General features: G+C 39.8%; 1 protein-coding gene across 1 annotated transcript; it reads right to left on the reverse strand.

Annotated features, from left to right (window-relative positions):
• Positions 1-806: 806 nt before the first annotated feature.
• On the reverse strand, positions 807-16,172 carry rims4 (regulating synaptic membrane exocytosis 4). The gene is made up of 6 exons (XM_077013813.1): positions 15,286-16,172; positions 6,913-7,051; positions 3,590-3,702; positions 3,348-3,449; positions 2,938-3,077; positions 807-1,570 (listed from the first exon to the last, which is right to left on the reverse strand). Exons 1-6 carry the CDS (start codon positions 15,380-15,382, stop codon positions 1,352-1,354), a joined length of 810 nt encoding a protein of 269 aa, XP_076869928.1. The 5' UTR covers positions 15,383-16,172; the 3' UTR covers positions 807-1,351.
• Between the last annotated feature and the right edge of the window lie 5,739 nt (positions 16,173-21,911).

Raw genomic sequence — 21,911 nt, forward strand, 5'->3', positions numbered from 1 at the left:
TATGTCTTCATTATGGCACAGAGTGCCTCTGCATTGCACTGTAACAGTGTCTCCATGATTATGTATCTCAGCTGCTACATATGCACTCAACCAGTGTTGAGATTTGTTCATTTAAAACCCTCCTACCAAATAACTCTTAATAATCTTATTCTGACAAGCCAAAAGGGCTGTCATGCCTATGCTACTATCTAATGCTAACCTTAACATTGCTACTGAAGGTTCTGCATCTTCAACATCAAAGGTATCATTCAAATCATAATAATAATAATAATAATAATAATAATAATAATAATAATAATCACCTTTGGCTCACTCTGAGCTAGCAAGCATATATGAAAAATGACATATATTATTATATATAAAGTGCACAACTATACCATCACATGTAATAGTGACTAAATTAAATATATTTACTGACATTCATTCCATGAACATTCTTTTTATTATTCTAACACTAGTTAGCTCTTACGCCTACAAAGAGAATATAATTTGTTTTTGAATTCTTTGTGAAAAATATATATCTCAGCAACCCAATATAATATTCCTAAATTGGAATATGTGGCATTTTTGTCACAACAAAAGTTAACAAGGAGTGAAAATAGTCCCTGTCCCTTTAATTCTCTGTGTACCTGATGGATCAGCTCATAGATTCTGATCAATGAACAATGGCCCAAGCCTCAAAGTAAAGACACTTGCTGGTAGAATTGGCACAGTTAAAAAGGGAAGAAAAAGAGAAGAAAAACAACTTGAGGGTGAGCCAAGCATCAACCACAACCACTGAGCATCCCATATACATTTCTCCCATCATGTACCCCTGTGTGAACAATAAGTCTAAAAAAGGCTAGCTTGCTTTCTGTGAAGCGAGTTAGCTGAGTGTTGAACTTCTCATTCACCACCTTTACATGATATTGCACAAATCAATCTATGGCTTGGTGTTAATGAACACCTAAGAAGCAACATTTCACCCATTCTCAAAGACTAAATACAGATGAGACCAATCATCTCTGACAATAGCAACAAATCATAAGCTGTACACATTTCTCCACAAAGACACAGAGACCACTGATGAGGAGCAGGGGGGGGGGGAAAGCTCAGGTTACATAAACATGAACGAAGAACTCATTCTCCTTCTGCCTTCAGGCCGTGCCTCTGGCCCGTCATTGTGTGTTTAACAACGACTTCATCAGAACCTGTACAATTAGGTTCAGAATTTTCCAGATGGGCTCTAGAGAATTCTAGAAGGCTCCAGATGGCTCAGCTGATGCAGTCATACTCAACCAGCGCTGTAAGGTAAGGGACTGCGAGAGCCCTTTCAGAGAGGAAAACTAAAACAAAAACTTGGCAGTTCGTCTTACGAGCGTTCGCAGCATGGTCCAACTGTACTCTCCAGTGAGAGCTGGGACGAGTGTCGAATCAGTGGGGCCATTGTGGGATCTACCATGGAGGAGGTGGGGAAAAGCTTGTACCAGCCAATCACCATGCTTGTCAAATCCAGCTCTTCCAATAGGATGCGGGCCACACCCATGAAGCACTTGCGATCCATTCGGCCATAATTCCCCCAAACTATTATCTGGGAAGGAAAATAATATTAGTGTCACGGTAGGCCGGACCGGCTCCGCAGGGGAGCCGCCCACTTCACAACACTCCGCCTCCTGTTCACTCCCTCAGTCTCAATCTCCATCATACTAGTCATCCACACCTGTCCCTCATCACACACACTCCCTTATTAAGCCCACAGGTCCGTGCAGTCAGTGCTGTGCGTTCCTTGTCCCTTTCGGACCTGCTGGACGTTTTCTACCGTCGACTAGGACGAGTTAAAGTGACTTTTGTGAGATGAGGTTGAGAGCATGCTACGCTCCTCTCCTTTAACACGCTACGCTCCTCTCCTTTAACACGCTACGCTCCTTTTATTCTTTATTGACTAAGCTGTGCTGTGTCTATCATGGAAATGGACACTAAAGAGAACACGACACCATCTGTGTCTGCTGCTTCTGTCACCCCATTACAATTAGCTTTATCTCTGCAAAAATATCATAGTATATTATTATTATTGTTGTTGTTGTTAAATATCATGTGTAGTCTGTGTTGCACTTGATGTGTTACAATATCATATCATCTATAAATTAGGTGGAAGCACTATGACAAATAATCATAGACATAATTCCAAATGTCTATAAGAGCAAACAAGGTGTCTGGCGAGGTCTGGGCACCTACTGCTAACTGAACCAGCACACCAGTGTATGTTAAATGTACATTGATTAATACTCAAAGGAAAGCAGGTGAAAAAGTGCAAGAGCCATACAAGATGTTCACAGTCACTTCAACCCTTCATGAATGCTCACATTTCACTGCCTCTTATTCTCTATCTCTCTCTCTCTCTCTCTCTCTCTCTCTCTCTCTCTCTCTCTCTCTCTCTCTCTCTCTCTCTCTCAAACACGAATGTCCACATTTGGCAGTTTCATGCATACATTCAAATATAATTCAAATATTTTTGCCAGTGTTTTACAACAGTGTTTTTAGAGTCCACTGCTGATCTTACATGTTCTTTGTTCAAATATTGTGTACAATTGGTTTAACAGTTGGTTTAACAATACTCAGTTAGTTAATTATATGATTGAACTGTTGACGTTTCTACTGAGATTCTACTTTAGGAATAAAATGCTGTTTGCAAATAGCAGTTTTTGGTCACTGTAATGTTTACATTTTATAGGATCATAGATGCATACATGGAAATGCATAAACCTTCCTGAGCTGTGTGAACTTATGCATGGAAATATTTTCATCCATCCTGGAACATGAAGGACTTAGAAAGCTACTGTGTTTTTTTTTAAACATACACTGCATGCAAAATATGATTAGCGTTCTTTATATCTGCCAAATGTACTGATAATGAAACTAACAAAATGAAGACATAGTGGTATTTTCAATGCTGTTTACCTGTACAACCTTTCCCTGTGGACTCTCAGAGAATGCAAGAACCTGGTTGTAAAGGGGGTCCAATGACTTCCTCACAGCCTTTGTCTTCTTTTTGGCTACACACATGCCGTTCTCCAGAAGGTACACTTTTATGTAGGCCGCTGAAAGCGCGTAAGACTTGGATGAATGAGATGAACGAGATTACACAGACTCTCAAAACACAGTGTTTTTATCCATGCCAGCAGAGACATTCCTGTGTGATTCCCAGATAAAGAAGCACATAAGCGAGTTCACTGCCAACACCAATGGTTCCAAAATATGCCTTATTATATAATTTGATCATCTATAGACTTCATGAATCTGTCTAATCAAACTGCATGTTCTTAGGCTCAAAAACTCAATCGAAAGCAGAGTTGACTGAGGAGACTGACCTGGGGGCCCTTTGGATCCAGGCTTCATGATGAGGCCCCTGGCCTGCACGATCTCCACCTCCAGCTGACCGTTCCTCTCCATCAGACCAATTTCCACATCACCTGTCATGCACAAACACAAATGCACACAAAGTCAGCATAAACATCAGAAGAGAATATAATTATTAATTTGATGTTAATCAAAAAGAGCAATTATTAATATAGTCATTTTTAGTCTTTATGAAATTCAGTACGACCCTAACCCATTGAGGTTGTTGCCAGTGTCTGTCGCCCTACAAACTGTGCGGGACCCATGCCATCCAGGAAATCGCTGAACTGGGCATCTGAGGCCAAACACATCCCACTGTAGTTTAGACTGGAAGGGAGTAGATAAGACAATGTTAACTTTGGGTTATTTTATCTGCAATATCACTGTCATTTCAGTATAATCTCATAGATATGGAGTTCACAGATATTTCCACCAACAAAGATATTGAAAGCTTTTTAGGTAAGGACCATGGGTAAAGTTTTCCATTGACCTCAATTGTAGGAAATCCTTTGAACATATCCTCATTTGTAGTAATTACTCTAAAATCTTAATGAGATCAGGTTCAGTCTAAAGACAGAAGTAGGCCATTCCAATCACAGTGTAAGCACATAAGTTCTTACACTGGTTTCTGAATTTGTATTACTTTCTACCTCAACCATCCATCACCTAGATCAAATTGGTACAGAAAAAGAGCAAATTCCCTTATTTATACTTGACAATTGGTCCTTCACCATATTCATTGTTTTACTGACTGTTGTTATATCTACCATGGTTAATCCATTAGTTTCCTTCTGAAGTTTTCAACTCAGATGAAATGTATTCCATGCAGAATAAAATCACAAGGATTATATTAAATGAACACTTACATATCTGGATTTAGATTAGATTATTGCTATACACAGATTAGATTAGATTATTGTTATACACAGTTACAGTTACACTGGATTAAAATGAGAATCTGTGAGAGGAGGTATTTCAACACTAGCAATTTATTGTGGCTTGGTAATCAGCAGTTTTTTTTTTCTTGATCGCCGTTTCGATAATGATTTTACAGAGACTTGAGAGGAGGTGCTTTTTTTGTGTAATGAAAACTGGCAGCTTTGGACTTAATGATATCTGACAATGGGATTTCTAGAATAAAGTGGTTCTCTGGTGCAATGCCAACACACACACAGACTCAAGAGAATTACTGCATGTGAAATTTTGGCAGCATGAAGTCTAACTCAGCACAGGCATAGAGAGTTAAAAAAAAGAGAGTCTCTTTTAGATATTAAAGATGCTTGTCTGCTCCTGAATATATTCAGCACCAAGTACAACTACCAAGTGTTAGTTCAGTGGTACCCAAAGAACTAACTAGAATATAAAGTGATGACCTAAGCTTTGAACTCTTGCAACATGACCCTCTTCTTGGTAATTATATGGTCTAAGTAGTCTATTGTCCAAACACCAGCCCAGGCCCATACCACCATTCTCTCTTTTAATCATGTCTGAATTTGTATTTCATTAGTTTCCTTTCAGAATTCTGTCCTTGCTTCCACCCTCTCCTTGATAAAACCTTCTCCTCTTCTTTTCCTCTCTGACACTCGGTATGTCTTTGCACATGTCTATTTTTAAATCACTGACAGAGTGGCCCAAACCAGCTGCCTCATATCCAGACTGACTGAGTCTCCTGAGAGGTATCATCTCCTTCTCCTCTCCTCTCCAACTTTATCATTATTACTAGTTTATTCCAAGTTCATCAAGGCTTCAAGTTTGTTTGTGCATTTTTGTTTGTAGATTTTTCCTCTACCATCATTTCCCATTCTCTTTCCCAGAATGCATTTTTCTCTGTGTCCCTCATCAGTAAAAAATAAAGCAATGATATGACAACATGACAAACATGCCTAATAAACACCCAAGTGTAATGTTCTAATCACTCAAAGTAATTTGACTAACGGTTCACACATAAGCAGTCGGTGTCGTGCATCATTACTCTTTGAGGCGCTGGCCTTAATTTCTAGTATGTAAAACTGATGCAGTCATTCCATCTGCAGGATGCTGTTTGAGAAAGCACTTGTGCATAGGCCTTATTGTAAAACCTGATCTAATCACTTTTGTGTGCTGAGGGTTTTATAGCAAAGGTAGATCCGATTGTGAGAAAGAGAGCATCTCAGGCACAAGCCCCAACTGATTTAAGCATTAGAGATGATCCCTCATATTGTAGTTCTAATCTCATTACAATCCTTTTACCTGCTGTAATATCTCTGTTCATTTCCCTTTATCTCATTCTGTAGAAACTAAAAGCTCAAAATCAGTGTCAGCCCCATATTATCCCCACATATCCAAGTAACTAAATCAGAGGTCAAGCAGCCATTTTTGAACGAGCTAGTATTTCTGGAAGTTTGATGCACAGCAGAAATCCAAAATGCCATTGAGCATAGATAAATACATTGAACATGTGAAAGAATGTTTTTACTGTAAGTTAGCTGTTTCATAAGTTTGATCGATTCTTGCTCCCATTGTGGCTTGTGGCCAGGCAGATTATGTAACATTAACATTAATAGCTCTCTTTTAGTCATTGAGACATAGTTTATTAGCATGATTATCTTAAATATATGATGAACAATAAAAAAAAGTTTAAAAATTCAACAGTAAAACTATTGTCAGGTCTTTTGTTTGTTAGACCTGTAACCTTGTGAAGGACTTTGTGAAGGACTTTGCTTTGAGAAATTAATGACGTTTAACTTAAACTGCCTTGAAATGCTTATCTCTGTTATTATTAAAACCTGTTATTATTTGAAGATTTTCCACAAACACCTAGCTACTGTGACCAGAATGATTATGATTCAAAAGATAAAAATTAGTGCTGTCAATTCCAGGTCCTCACCAGGATTTTGCTCAAGCTTGCTAGATTTTCTAATTAGCAATCCAGGTAAAATTAGTGGAATCAACACAATCCAGGAAGCCTGAACAAAATCCTGGTGAGGACTTTTAATCGCGGCACCTGGAATTGACAGCACTAATAAAAATACCAGGATTTGAACTGAAACTCCAATAATTTTATATATATACAGTGTGTGTGTGTGTGTGTGTATATATATATATATATATATATATATATATATATATATATATATATATATATATATATATATATATATATATATATATATATATATATATATATACTGCACAATCTCCTCCCAGCACATTCGCAGACACGCACATCACAGGAGGTCTGTGTTTCACGGGCATGTTTGTCACATTTCTGCTTCAGCGTTGCGTAGCTATCGACCCTGGCAGACCTCGCTGTGGACGGAGAACATGTATCCTCACACAACCTTCAAAACCTGGCACAGCAAAATGGCTTTGATATGACACCCGGAACAAAGTCCAGCAGTGGCACTAGCTCAAACGTCTTTGTGCTACAATCCTACAGTCGCTCGGCGAGTCTGAAATCAAACAATCATCCGTTCAAAGGAGGCAGGATCTCTCATGCCACAGAAAGAACAGAGAGGTCTGGGAGGGGGAGGGGTTGTGCGCGGCAGCGGGACTCACTTGCCCTCCGACCCGTAGCTGTTCATACTGTCCTCGATGGACTCGTGGCTGGCCTGCCGCACTGTGCGACTCGGCATCTCCACGGCGAGTCCCGTCTCTGTGCTGCGCTGGATCCCCTTCAACCTGCGACCCTCCGCGTCTGAGAAGACAAGAGCAGGACAGAGAAAGAGAGCAAGAAGGACAACTGAGTGAAGAAAAAAGAAGAAAACATTTTTTTCAGCATAATCTCCATTTTCTGCATTTGCAGCATATTATCCAGAAAAATTCAATGAATCAAAAACATACACACCCAAGAAAAATGAAAAAATAACAAACAAAACAACAACATTGTGTAGAATCTCACACAGCCCTGGGGAAGTGTTGTGAGGTTCCTACTGACCCCAGGCTTCTATTATAAGTCAATGGGTTTCTCCATTCTGGTCTAAACACTCAGGGTTAAGTTAAAATGTTTCTCAATGGTAGTCAAGTAGGCCATGTACAGATTATATACAGGTGCAGTAGACTAAATTAATGCTGAAATTTTCCTTTAAGGCTATGAATAACTGACGCTTGCATTTAGAGGGTTATAAATCTCATGGGGAAATACACCACTATTCACTGCATTATTTGCTTTGAGGCAAATTACCTATGCACTTTGAGTCATCACTCTGCACTTTAAAATATCACGGAGCTTGAAAACAACAGGCTGATGTTATCGCGACCATTTTCACTTGTTTGACAGTTGTTTGACATGATTTACTCTCGCTATCCCTTTCTCTGTTTTATTTGATTAGGCTACATTTGCATGCCTTTATCTCTTTAACAGTTGGCAGTAAGCTCTGTGCGACTGAGCGTTCCTCTGGCCACAGGTAGCAGGCCTCTCTGAAGAACCCAGCTGGAGGACGGACACACACACACACGCACTCACACACACACTCACACACACACACACACACACACACACACACACACACACACACACACAGCAGCCACAGCAGCACATGCCCTAGTTAGCTGGTGTCTAAAAATACAGCCTCTTTGTTTCTGTCCATGAATTTCAGGTGCAGTTTGCAATCCGACAAGCACCCTGTCTCAGTAAGGGGAGAGAACCGTCTAGCGCAGCACCGCGTATTGGGAGAGGAAGCCAGGATGGCAGGGTTGCTATGGGAAACGAGGCCAGTGCAAGTCTATGGATGCTTCGTGCACCCTCTTGCAATTTTTGTCATGTCACCAAATCTGCAGAATCAAGAGCGCAGAGCTTGTTGTCCTCAACAATGAATGAATGTGCCTTGTTGGAAGAGGAACATGTGGCATTGGTGTGTTGATTTACTTAAATATTAGATATTAGGTAAATAAGGGGGAATGTTTTAAAATTGTTAGAGACTATCCTTCGTCTGACAGACAGAGACAGACAGACAGACAGACAGACAGACAGACAGACAGACAGATAGATAGATAGATAGATAGATAGATAGATAGATAGATAGATAGATAGATAGATAGATAATCAATGATACTTATTCACTGATAGATGAATCAAGATGACAGTTATAAATTGAGTGTGGCAGGTGGGGAGCGGTGCTGCATATCAATCATTGGTCTCTGCTCTCTCATCATAGTTGTGCTTTACAACCTGTGGCTGTCCCTTATCCACACTGGTGCTACACTCATTTATTTTCACTCTGAGTGATGGCATGCCAAGCTGTCACAGGCAGACTGATAAATCTCAACCTTATGAGCCCTCGGACAACACTGCTTTCTATACAGAGAGACTTCAGGTGTCACATGCTACTTATAGGCGATCGCTTTTTGGCCTTTACAAGAAAAATTTTCCTGCATTTCAATATAGTGTGCTGTTAGCATCAGGTTCCAATTCCCCAATTCTAAAATTAAGCTGAACGGGGAAGCATAAAATCCTACCTAATAGATTTAAACACAGCCCACTATAGACTGCCAGGGGTGCTATTGACCCAAACAGAAATGTCAATTTTGCGGTCGGCCTGAGCTATCGATCATGCCATCATGTAACACTTTATTACTCTAGCTTTCCTTAACGACCTATTAACTCTAATGAATGGAAGAGCTGGAAGATCTGTGGTAATGTTGATGGACAGCTGTAGCAGCAAACCCATCTGCTCTGGATTCAAGTTGGAAAGACAATCCACATTTTTCTTGACAAGAACCATTTCTGTATCCCAGTCCAGACAAGCCAATTAAAGCCTTCTTCTAATTATGTGCTAGGTTCTTTTATTCTTCACTGAGGAACAGGATGCCTTTGGGGTTTTCAGGAAATAATTTTACCCAAATGTGACTATAAAAGAATCACCTTCATACCTCCAAAGGGATATTTTGCATTTAAAAAGGCTAATGCTTATGTTATAAAAATGCAGTTAGCTTTGACGCCACATTATTTTGAAAAGAAAATTGTCCCCAAAAAATTGGCCAAGGAATGTTTTTACCTGTAGAACAGACCTAAGACAATGAAGTGCAAAAGATACAGAAATCAGATACAGAGCTTCTCAAAAACACAAGCAAGGGCCCTTTAGGGTACTAGTCCCTCTGGTTTATAGCCCCGTATTTCCCAAAAGAATGCAAGAAATCAGGAGATTAATCGCTTAAGAACCCATCAAAAGCCCAGAATGCCGGCATAGCCAGCATGTGCTAGTCTTCAGAGTGTCCATCTGTTAAATCACAGTGGAGGGCCTGTTCATACGGAGAACAAAGACTCCAGCAGAGTCGACAACTCACTGAATATATTTATTCATACCACCAGAAATCAGCCAGGACTCAAGAGAAAATGTGCAAATGACGATTGCAATTTATGCCTATGTATCTAATTCCTCAACAACATCAACAAAAAAACCTGTGTATATACAGTTCAGTGATATGGATTTCTACTTGCATTTGTACAAAAATGAATCGAGGGCATATAATAATTGGCCTTTCAATGATTCATTTTGAGTGAGCAGAAGTGAGATGAATTGAGGTAAAAAGAAGAGGTGGCTACAAGGATAAAAATGAGTAGTCTATGTCTGTGCTATAATTGGATGTGGGGGAGGTGACCTCTTTATAGTTAGCAGCATGTATGAGAATTATGATATTAATATACCTGAGATATTTTAGGGGCTTTTCAACTTTGTCAAATTAGGGTTTGAATTAGAAGCAGGCAAGAGCTAATGTTCTTTCTGTCCTTTCAAATGATGTATGATGAACAATTTTGTTCAGACCCTGATGATCTTTGTCAAATTTGGCTAGAGTAGAATTAGACTGATTGAGCTGAGAAGACTCAGTTCAGATTCTACTTCCTTTGTTTATATTACTATATTCTTTGACCTTTTACATAGACATGAACTGTACTTGTTAGTGGCCCACTTTGCTGTTCTGTACACAACGTTGCATTATGTACTTGTAATTTTAGTAACATTTTTAGCTAAACACATCACGATGAAGTTTTAATAGTAGAAAAGATTTATTGCGATAGTCACAGTATCAATTTGGTACAATTTCATTTCTGTGATTAGACAGTGAATGTTTGGCAGATAATTTGTTTCATTTGATAGAAATGTCAGTTGCATTGGATTCTTTTCTGTGAGGAGAACAGAAAATATGAGAATTACTCAATCTAGTATTCATTAGTAGTATTCCACATCCCAATCCATAGCATTCTCCTGTCCCTTTGTCAATGAAGAGAATCTAATCTATTCAGGAATCAAATCAACAGCGAATGCTCTTACTGTAGACGTTCCACTCCACAATAGAGTGTGAGTAGGTAGCAGCAAGTGTTCTGTGTGTGTGTGTGTGTGTGTGTGTGTGTGTGTGTGTGTGTGTGTGTGTGTGTGTGTGTGTGTGTGTGTGTGTGTGTATGCATGTATGTGACTAGCCATTGTGTTAAGCCATAAGTAGAACCATTCAGAAAACCTGATCGGAGTTGATTATATGACCGTCAATAAACAACCAGATGATTCACCAACAGTTTGTATGACTTAGACCTCTCAGAACTCATTGCATAGGATTGCAAAGGTCAGATCAGTACATATGGCAAGTTGGGGTGCAGGTTCCTGATACAAACTCAACTTCAAGAAATAACTGATGCTTATTTAGCCAATAAAAATGTAGATATCTGATCAAGCACATATATATGAGTGTGTATACATTCTTGTTTCTATCAGTGCTTTATTTTCAATCTCAGTGTGTTTGTTGTCCTTTGTAAAAGTGATATCAATTTAAGGGAACAGAACTGTCAAAGATCAATGATACATTTTTATGATTAAGCAAATAACCAGTAAAGTACTCATTTTAAAGTCCAATTTGAATCGTGCATGTTAAATAAAAAATACATACCAATTCTTTAAAATGAAATAAAAGAAGAAAACTTTAGTGAATGGGATTCTCACTTCGATGGAAGAAGTCTATGTCTCTTATGTGTTAATAACTGCACTTATTAGGGTATATAAATGGTCCATATAATCATATTTTGGTTCAACCATTTACATTCAAAGCACATAACAGCCTGTGGATCCGGATATGCTTCAGCGTATGACGTAGGCCATAACCATCTGCCTATACCTCCTGTCTTGTCATGGGTTCCGTCATCTGTTGCCAGCTCAATGTGGTGTACACCAAATGGTACTGGAGTAAACACCCTATGTAGCGTTCTATCTGTACTCCACACAGGGCACATTTACCATGGGAGAAAAATCATGAGAGAAATCAAGCATAGATCAAAGGTAATTGTCAGACATCACTTCTAAATGGAGTAAGGATAATGTGTAGATCTGTAACTTGCGTGCTCATTTAACTCTAGTGTATATAATGTAGTGATAAACCAGTCTCAAATAAACACTGGAAGTGGTGTGATGCTTTTTTTCTGTTGGGCATGAAAGATGCTAAATGTTCTGGTTGTGCATATTATGTTCTGATATGTTTGCTGGCCAATGGTTTCATAAAATATAATAAAAAATATTTCATCAAATGGTCTCATTATTAGTTCATGCCATATTATAGGATCATAATATGGCATGAATTAATAATAAAAAAAATTTAGTAAGAAAGGGTGTCAAGCTCAATAACATCAGCAAAGCTCCTGTTCCAACTCAGCTGCTCTTAGCACACGTCATCTATATATAATATAGTTGGCCCTTTAAAGCATGTATTGGTATGAAATAAACACTTTAAACTGAAACAGGACATTTCTCTGCTAGATTTACCTCTGCCAGTCCACCCACTGCTCAAGTGTGCTCTGTAGAAGAGGAGGAGGGACAGATTGCATTCTCACCTGCACTACACGACTGGGAATCGAACGTTGTGCTGTCTGCCATCGATCCAAGACCAACCTTCTCACTCGTACCAGCAGCTCACATGGCCAGGTGTGAAATGAACACTGCACATGCCATTTCTTCAGACTTAACCAAGTTTCAAACCTGAGCTATATTCTGCCTGGAAATTAGTTATGCAATTTGGGTGATACAAGGGACAGTAGTTCCAGCTACAGCATTTAAAAATGAAGTTTGTGCATTGTCTACAATTTGGTAAGATAATATTGATTTGAGGTACCAGCTCGAAGTCTTGTCACGTATGATCTGAATACAGTTTCCTATGACATTTTGCATTTCGATCATCTGAACACATTTCCCAGCATCACAGTTCATCCCCATGATACTGAAGTTGATCTTGTAACGTTTCCTTTGGCTAGTGTATTATTGTCTAATCCGTTGGAGTGTGAAACGTCCTTGTGCATAAAACATAAAAATGACACAGTATACAGGTCAACTTTGACACTTATGAACTGGCAGCTACTAAATCACCACGCTGACACACAGAAGCGTGCGGCTGGTCCCTTTAGTCCCTTTGGCAGGCTGAGAGCTTTGGCATTATCAATCACGGTGACCTCCCTTCTCACTTTCTGTCTTTCTACCCTTGCTTCACTGTGCTCTTACACATCATGTAGACAGGACACGAACGTGCGGGCGCACACTTCTTTTGGGCACGTTTCTTTCGGGGTATTTTGGGCCACAGCATCATCATGGGACCTGTCAGTGTAGGAGGGTTAAGAAGCTTGAATACTTCAGAGCTTTCTATTGCAGCCAGAAATCTGTTTCTGTGTAGTGGGGTGGGTGGTTTGCGCTGTGAGATGGTTTGGGGGGAGTCTTAGCAGTCATTGCGTCAAGCAGCGACACAGCAAATTGAATGAGAGACTGAATGAGCTAACACACCTTTTCATTACATTGTGTGGATGGCAAGGTGACTGCACATTGGGACATGTTTTATGATGCACTGAAACTTCATGTTCTTTTATCTAAAATTTAAGAACCAGAATTATATATATATAATTCATTTTGTTTTGATTCAGTTTTACTGATTAAAATCTCATCTTAGATAATAAGCTAGTATGAGCAGAAGCATAACTTAGAAATGTAGATAGCACTGAGAATGAATTACGCAATTGATAATTTGCATTAGGTGCACAGCATCCTTAACTGAGAATTCACCCAGTGATGTGCATTTTTGACTGAAATAAAATGTATATAGGTTATATTCATGTTTGGATTGAAGTTATGTTCATATATTCACGTTTAGAATGAAGATTCCATTTCTATTATAATTAGAGACTTTGAAATTGCAATTTATAAAACTAGTGCAGTCCTCCATGATTTTTTATTTTTCACTTATGGTGACAAAAGTTTGAAAAACTAAAAATATTCAAAGTTTTTTTCCATGTGTTTAGAAATAGACAGATCATTAGTAATTTCCCTATTTTCATAGATTAATGGGTCCTCCCTAAAATCATTAATAATATGTATGAGGTCATTTTTTACAAGAACATTTTGTTTCTATATTTATGATCAGAAATGTCTTGGGGTTTCAGCTTTGAGTAATAGATGTTATTACAGAAGCTGTGATGCCCTGACAAGTTCATTTATAACTCTGCGATAGTCAGTATTTAGTGGGTGTAGGGCATGTTCCCCAAAGCTGTTTATAAAGAATATTTAGGAGGCCTGTTTCACATGTGACAGATGTGAATTATGACTTCAAAGCTTAGACCAGAACAGGTACAGAACAGGTTTGTCAAATATTTTAAGATAAATAATAAAGTAGCCTACTGTTTCCACATGAGTTAAATTTTAATTAATATTACCTGATGATTTATATACTGTCAGATCTGGCATCATGATTTGATTACATATGATTCTCAGTGAGCATACTGCTAATAATCTCTTATTAGCATATTAATTAATGAAATTAGCATGCACTGGGTAGACTTGTAAGAATATTATCAGGGTATACATTAGTTCATAGCTAGATGGATGTCAGGTGGTCATGTGATGAGCTCATTTGTGAATTAACTGCCATCTAATGGAACATGTGAATGTGTGCACAGACAAACATACACACAAACACACACATGCAGTCTGTTTCAGTTCATATTTGCAGTCTGCATGTGTGTAAAGACACATGATCACCTACTAGTTATTTCAGGACAAAACTACTGTCTCTGCACAAATGTGGCCAAGACAGGACTGTGTGTGTGTGTGTGTGTGTGTGTGTGTGTGTGTGTGTGTGTGTGTGTGTGTGTGTATTTAAGAAACAAGTGAAAGTGTAAGCAGAAAACACTCTGTGAATGTTCATGTGTATGGGCCTTTGTGTCTGTGTGTGTGCATGTGTGTGTATGTGTAAGAATGTGCTTAGTGGGCTAAACTAACAGCATCATTTAACCAGATTATGACCATGAGCTAAATATTAACCTGCAAGCAGTGCACAGTAGGGGGAATATTAGTTTGTGATAGTTTTCATAATTTATAACGAGATTTCTGTATTTCTGGCTGTATTTCTTAGGCTGATAATACCTGGGTTTTCAGAATAAATGTATACTGTAGCTGGTGTGTGTTCATTTGAAAAGAAGGTTCAATGTTTGCTGCCTAATATAACAATGATGAAAATCTTTATTAATCTTGTTTCAAACATTTCAGGCTGCCACTCCTGTGGGGTGAGCAAAAAAGGCAACTGCTGCTGTTTGTTGTGAAAGTCACCTGGGAAAATGTCTGTGTGCTTATTTCATATAATGTTACTGCATAAGAATTTAAATTCATAAGCAAAAAACCTCTAAGAGTGGCCTCTTTTAAGGCTGGCCCTAAGTCAAGCAGCTTTTGAGCATGCTTGCCGCCAATAACCCATCTTGAACTTGAGTTCACCAAGGACACACCTCTATGGAACTTTCAAAAGATTTTCAGCAAATATCAGCCTCAAATCACCCAGAAGAACACATGCAAAGTCAAATGAAGTGTATTGAACAGGGACTTCCTCAACATGTAGAGTCAGTATACATCTGTAGGTTTACGGTCAGTAACGAGGGTCACACATGGTGTCACCCCCCCCATGTGCATACGTACAACTCACCAGCATCGTCCTCGTCGAAGGAGTTCATGCAGGGGAAATAGATGGCAAGAGCTTCGAAGGATGCGGAGAGGCTCATGCGGCTCTGGGATCGCTCCATGTAGAGGCCGGCGGTGGGCGCAGGAGCCGGCGTCGCCTCCGGCGGCCTGGGCAGGCGCGCCTGGGCATTCTTCACGCGGAGCACGGCACGCGGCGTCTTGGCGGACTTTCAACGGCCCCCTTGCCAGCCGTTGGAGAGAAGAGCAAAGCAGGGGGGAGGGTGGTGAAAAGTGTTGGGGAAGAAAAGCGAGGGGGGAGGGAAACAAAATTCCAGAAGCTCCTTTCTTCTTTCCGTACCGGTAAGCCCTCACCGGATAAGCAATCCCAAAGTTCCTCTCAAGAACGAAGGCAACGTGCTGATCAGTAGCTGTTTTTTTTTTTTGTTGTTTTTTTTTTCTCTTCAGTTCTCCTTTTGTCCTTTTTTGGCTGTAGACAGGTCTTCAGGAGGACAGAGGAAAAGATGAAAGAGGAGAAATCGGAGAGAGCCTCATATCAGGAGCGGATGTCTGGAGTGAGCTGAGCCGTGGCTGGTGTAGACAGCATGATCTGTTGCTATTTTGTGTGTGTCGTTTGGGCTGATCGGTGCTGATCCACTCTGCTCGGAGCACCGGTGAGAAGGATGTTTGGACGACGTGTTGATGCAGCCTGTCAGAGGGAGGAGGAGAGACAGCACGAGAAAGAAAAACATAGAGAGAGACAGAGAGAAAAGGAGAAAGGAAGAGAAAGATAAAAAAGCTTGTACTATTCCAGCAGACTGAGGCTGATTCACTTCATTCAGTGCTGAGCTCTTTGTGGAGACAAAAAGGGGGAGGAGGCATATGAAGCTGTTGCTGGGATTCAGAGGAGCAGCCAATGACAGCATGGCTGGGAGGTTGTGGGAGTGGTCTGGAGCTGTCACAATGGCTGTGCAAGAATATGTTTCATCTCTTCACTGATACTTGTTCTCACTGTCCCTGTTCTTTCGTTCTCTCTCTCTCTCTCTCTCTCTCATTGTGATGCATTTTACTCCATTCCTCTCTTCCTCTTCCTCTCTTTCTCATCTCGTCTCCTCTCACATGGGCAAGCAGATTCTTTTCCCTGAGGCTCATCAAGCATCTGCCACTGCGACATTCAGCTCCAAAATATACATTATATATTTATATACAATATTATATTAGAACATTAGAATGCCTTATAAAGAATGCAGTCATGTTTTTTTCCAGGAACTGTGCTAGTGTGCTGAACGTGTGCCTGTGTTCACATGTTTAATGAGTTGTCACTTCACTGCACACTGAACAATCACAACTCTACTTCAAGTAATGACACTAAATCACTAAATGACAAACACTAACCAGCTCTCTTTATCTGTCTGATATTATATATATAAAGAATATTAGATGCAAAACAGACTAACACCAGTATATAAAGCATTTATTATTTTGACTGTTATAAAAGTATTGTGTCTATGTAAATGCAAGGATTTTAATGATGTCTTGTCATCATACTTTCTAGACCTGTTTCTATCTGATAACTGACTGTCAATTGGTTAACACTAGAACAGTGGCTGTTTTGATCCATCACTAACAGCGGCTTGCATCAATTGACGCTCCACCGATGCGACATGCTACTGTCGCACTGCAGCAGCGTAAATTGTCTAATTGTTTACAGATATAATACGCCCATCTTTTTAGCTCAGCATGCTAGCAGTGTTTGTTTACAGTGCTAACATCCAGTAGCGTGAGAAGTGTGGACTCTGGACTCGGTCCAGTCAAGGATACCCTAGGCCAGGGGTGTCCAAACTATGGCCAGCGGGCCAACTGCGGCTCAATATCCAGTTTTCATTGGCCCGCAGAAAATTCTGAAAATACAATTGAATATGGCCCACACAAGAAGCTTGAACTCAACTCTGTTGCACTTCTCAGTTTCAACACTAGAAAGAGCCAGTCATGGAAACGGTGCTTCTCCACTAAACTAAATTAAGCAAAGAAAAAACTTATTGCGAGTCACCAGAAATGGCAGCACCAAAAAACTCAAACCATCAACATTTCAAACACGGTGGGAAAATGAATATTTCTTCAAAGAAATCAACAGAAAGTGTATCTGTTTGATTTGCAATGAAGCTGTTGTTGTGATGAAAGAGTACAAATGTCCATCGGCATTATGAGACCAAACATCAGTTCTACACATTGTACACCAGTCCCGAACGAACACGGAACATCTATAGCAAATGGCAGATAGCCTGCAAGCTCAACAACAGTTCCAAAATACAGGAAAATGTCACAACAGCAAGCTATGAAGTCACTAAACTTATTGCCCAGCACGGCAAACCGTTCTCAAACAGTGATTTCATAAAGCAGTGCCTCATCAAATTCACAGATATAATGTGCTCAGAAAATGTGCAGGATTTCAATAACGTGAGCTTAGCAGCATTTTATATTTCAGCAAAATATGGCAGTGCACAGAATGGATGGCCCCCACACATGTTCACCTCACCAAATCTGGCCCTCACTGCAAAAGGTTTGGACGCCCCTGATGTAAATAATAGTGATGAAGGATTACCTTTCGGATTATACCCCCCCTCCCGAATACCAGGAAGAATGGTTGGATATCCCTCCCTCGCCCCTAGCCCCCGGAATGCTAGGCTGAATATTTGGCCCCCACACATGTTCACCTCAGCAAATCTGGCCCTCACTGCAAAAAGTTTGGACACCCCTGCCCTAGTACTATTAGCCTGGTCCTGCTGCATTATGCACACAACTATTGTAAATCAGATTTTGTCTTCATTTTTCAACTAAGCATGCTAAATAAATGTAATTTTTTCAAATTTGTCTTACAATTGTGCAATAAATAGTCATAACGAAAAATTGTGACGTGCGTCAATTGACACGTGGGATGTTATATTGTTAAGAAAAATAGTTACCAAGAGTTGTAAACTTTGTTGGCCTCAAAGAATGCACAAGCCCACGGCCAAACCAATTTTGTGAACGCCCATACTGTGATGGTTTGGCCCCTCCCCGGCATTCCTGTCACCATGGTTACCCTTGTTTTGTTCTGCCCGTTTCATTACTGATGTCACCTGTGTGTATTTCCTCATTACCCTGTGTGTTTTCTTCTGTTCGTTGTTGGTCATCGCACGTAGCGTCTGTTTTTTGTCCAAGCCATGTTGTATTTTTTTTCAGGAGTTTTTACGACATCCCATTCTAAATCCATAAGCATTAATATGGAGCATACCTTTGAAGGTATAAGAGCTTCCACTGGGAATACTTTCTACAATATTTTGGAGTGTCTGTGGGTATTTCTGTTCATTCATCCAGAATAATACTTCTGAGGTCAGGCTCACAATCTCCACTCTAGATCATCCCAAAGGTGTTTGATGGAGCTGAGGTCTTCCACACCAAACTCATCCACACTTGCCTTGCGTTCTGCACTGGTTCACAGAAAAGGGCCTTCCCTAAACTGTTGCCGCAAAGTTTACAGTTGTCCAATTGTCCTGGTATGCTGAAACATTAAGATTTCTTTTCAGTGGAAATAAGGAGCCTAAGGTAAGCCCTGAGGAACTACCCCTCAGCCTTTACCCCCCTTACAGCTGCTCCTTATAACAAACTTACAGCTAACATATAGTCAGTAGTAGGTAACGTTCTGGCGTTCACCAAACCCAGACTCATGCATCAGACTACCAGGTACGATTCATCACTCCACAGAACGGTTCCACTTCTCCAGAGTCCAGAGGCCGTGTACTTTACACCACTCCATCCCACACTTAACAATGTGCTTGGTGATGTAAGGATTTCATGCAACTGTTTGCCCAAGGAAACCCATGCCATGAAGCTCCCATCACAGTGTTTGTGCCGATGTTCGTGCCAGAGAGGTTTGGAACGCTGCAGTTACTGAGTCAGCAGAGCGCTGTTGACTTAATGTGCCTCGGGACTCAGCAGCACCACTCCGTAACTTTATGTGGTCTGTCACTCTGTGGCCGAGTTCCTAAACATTTCCATTTCTCAATAACACCATTCACAGTCGATCATAGAATATCTGGGAGGAAGAAATTTCATAAACATACTTGTTGCAATGCTGACATCCATTTGCAGTATCACACTCTAATTTAGTGAGCACTTTAGAATGGCCTATTATACCACAAATGTTTGTTTAAAGGCAGACTACATGGCTAGGTGCTTGATTTTATACACCTGTGGCAATGGGACCAAACGGAACACGTGAATTCAGTGGGGTGTGTCTTTAACTTTTGCCAATATATTGTAGTTGTTATAGGCCTATAGTGTAGTTGTCATATCCACTAAAATAAACATCCATTTGTACTTAGCATATATTAAGCACTGTGGAACTTAGTCATCTGATTTTTTTTATGGGAAAATCTGTTTCAACCTATTCTCATTTAACTTTTCCTTCTTTGCCTTTTATTTTATAGTTAAGTTCCTTTTAAAATCTTTTATTCATGTTAGATTCACATACTGGCATTTGCAAGACAGCTAAGGTGTATTTGGGTTATTGCTTGTGTGAATGGAAGGTGCTTGTCAAAGGATGAAAAAGACACCTTAAAAAACTGTTGGGTTTTCATAGATATAGAGTAGCACTAGCAGATTAGAGTGGATGGTCACAGTGGGCTTCACCAAAAGTTAAAAGTGGACAGTTGTGTTCATTTATTACTTAGAAATTAAAGTTTTCTATCTTTTCCCGCTGATGCTGAAAAAGTAATAACTTCTATATAATGGGACTTCTGACTGTCAGTGAAATGAATGAAAGGGGGGTGTTTGACTTTGCGTATTACTGGATGTTTTTGCTGATTAACAATATGCATAATTTATATATAATGATCTAATACAGTGCCCCTGACATTGCAGTCTATAATCCTGATTTTATACTATAATTTACAAGTACATACAATTTACATTACTTATAACCATTACGTTTAAACTACAGATCACAGATACTTGCAGGTCAAATTCCATTCTAGCCTGAAATAATTATCTGCAGCGACAGGGCAGACACAAACACAGAGAGTTGCGAGATTTATTATAGGTGTGACGCTGGGCGCAGAGAGACGGACGAGGCATGAGTCTGATGGTTTCGACAACGTCACTTTTATTCAACATACAAAATAACGCAGACAGCGCACGTGCAACACTTACACATATATGACTCTGACAAAGACGAGCACGGGACACTATGCGAATGCACATTAAATAGATGAACCACATAAGTCCTATGTGTTCACGAGACGAGCCACAGGTGAGACCAATGAACACTCGGATACAACCGCACCCACGAAGATCCACAGACACAGACGACTAGACGTAGACAATATAAACACACGCCCAAAGGGGAGGGGTCAGGGGCTGTAATGTGACAAAAGGGCATTCCATAATCATTTCATAATCAGGGTCGAAAAGGCAGGCTTGGGTCAGGTGCGTAAGGGAGTCCGAACAAGAAGCATAACCAACAAGACATACAGAAGACATACAGAACATTGAAACAAACAGTAACAATATTCCAAGAAACGCATTAACACCAGAGCTAAACAGGAAACAATGATCAGCAAACCAATACACAGGCTATATATACACCCTACTAAACATGAAACACCTGAATATGCTAACGAGGGAGACGAGTTACAAAACACGAGGAGGAACTATGAATGACAGACATGGCTACAGAGACAAAACATACATGACTGACAGCTGGGGCAGGGGCTAACCATGACACATCGGAAACTATTCATATCATAAACGGTTATATTTAATTAAAAAATTTGTGACTTACTATGTTTGGTGTAGGCTACTAGGTGAAAGGAATCTACAGTGCCCTTTTTGAGCAAAACTAGGCTCTACTTTAAATCAAGTGCTTAAAGACTCTTGCATTCCCATATATAGATCTGCAATAAGAATGTTCCAAGTGTTACTGAGGATATGGCTAAACGTAATTAAAGATGTAAAAATTCTTATTTTATCATGATCACTTTCTGTACATGGACTTTGTTTTCAAATATTATATATATATTAGTGCTGTCAATTCCAGGTGCCGCGATTAAAAGTCCTCACCAGGATTTTGCTCAAGCTTGCTAGACTTTCTAATTAGCAATCCAGGTAAAATTAGTGGAATCAACACAATCCAGGAAGCCTGAGCAAAATCCTGGTGAGGATTAGGGTTAGGGTTATATATATATATATATTGTGCTAAGTGTGTGGTGGTGTTGGGTGGGAAGGGATAGTTATGAGTAAAGTGAACTGGTTTTAGTGGGTTAGATGTGGGTGGGGTGGGGTGGGATTTAAAGAGAGAGTTTTGTTTATACTGTTTGTTTCATCTGTTGTCTAAAAAAATCTTCAATAAAACTTTTGGAGTTTGGAGAAAAGGGGACGCAGGTGACCTCTTTCTCACAACTCTCTGTCATCAGTTCATTTTGTGCAAAACATGCTTTAATGATGGCTAGATTGGACATGAGGGTGAAACTGTAGGAGGGAGAGCTCAAACACAGGTCTTGGAGCTGTACTATGGTAGCTAAAAATAAAAACGTGGTGTAGTAGCATAAACAGAAAAATAATTATAAAGAGCTATTCGTGAAAGAAACATGGGAGTTGTACATAAATATTACTACA

The sequence above is a fragment of the Brachyhypopomus gauderio genome, chromosome 8, assembly GCF_052324685.1.
Source record: "Brachyhypopomus gauderio isolate BG-103 chromosome 8, BGAUD_0.2, whole genome shotgun sequence".
NCBI lineage: Eukaryota > Metazoa > Chordata > Actinopteri > Gymnotiformes > Hypopomidae > Brachyhypopomus > Brachyhypopomus gauderio.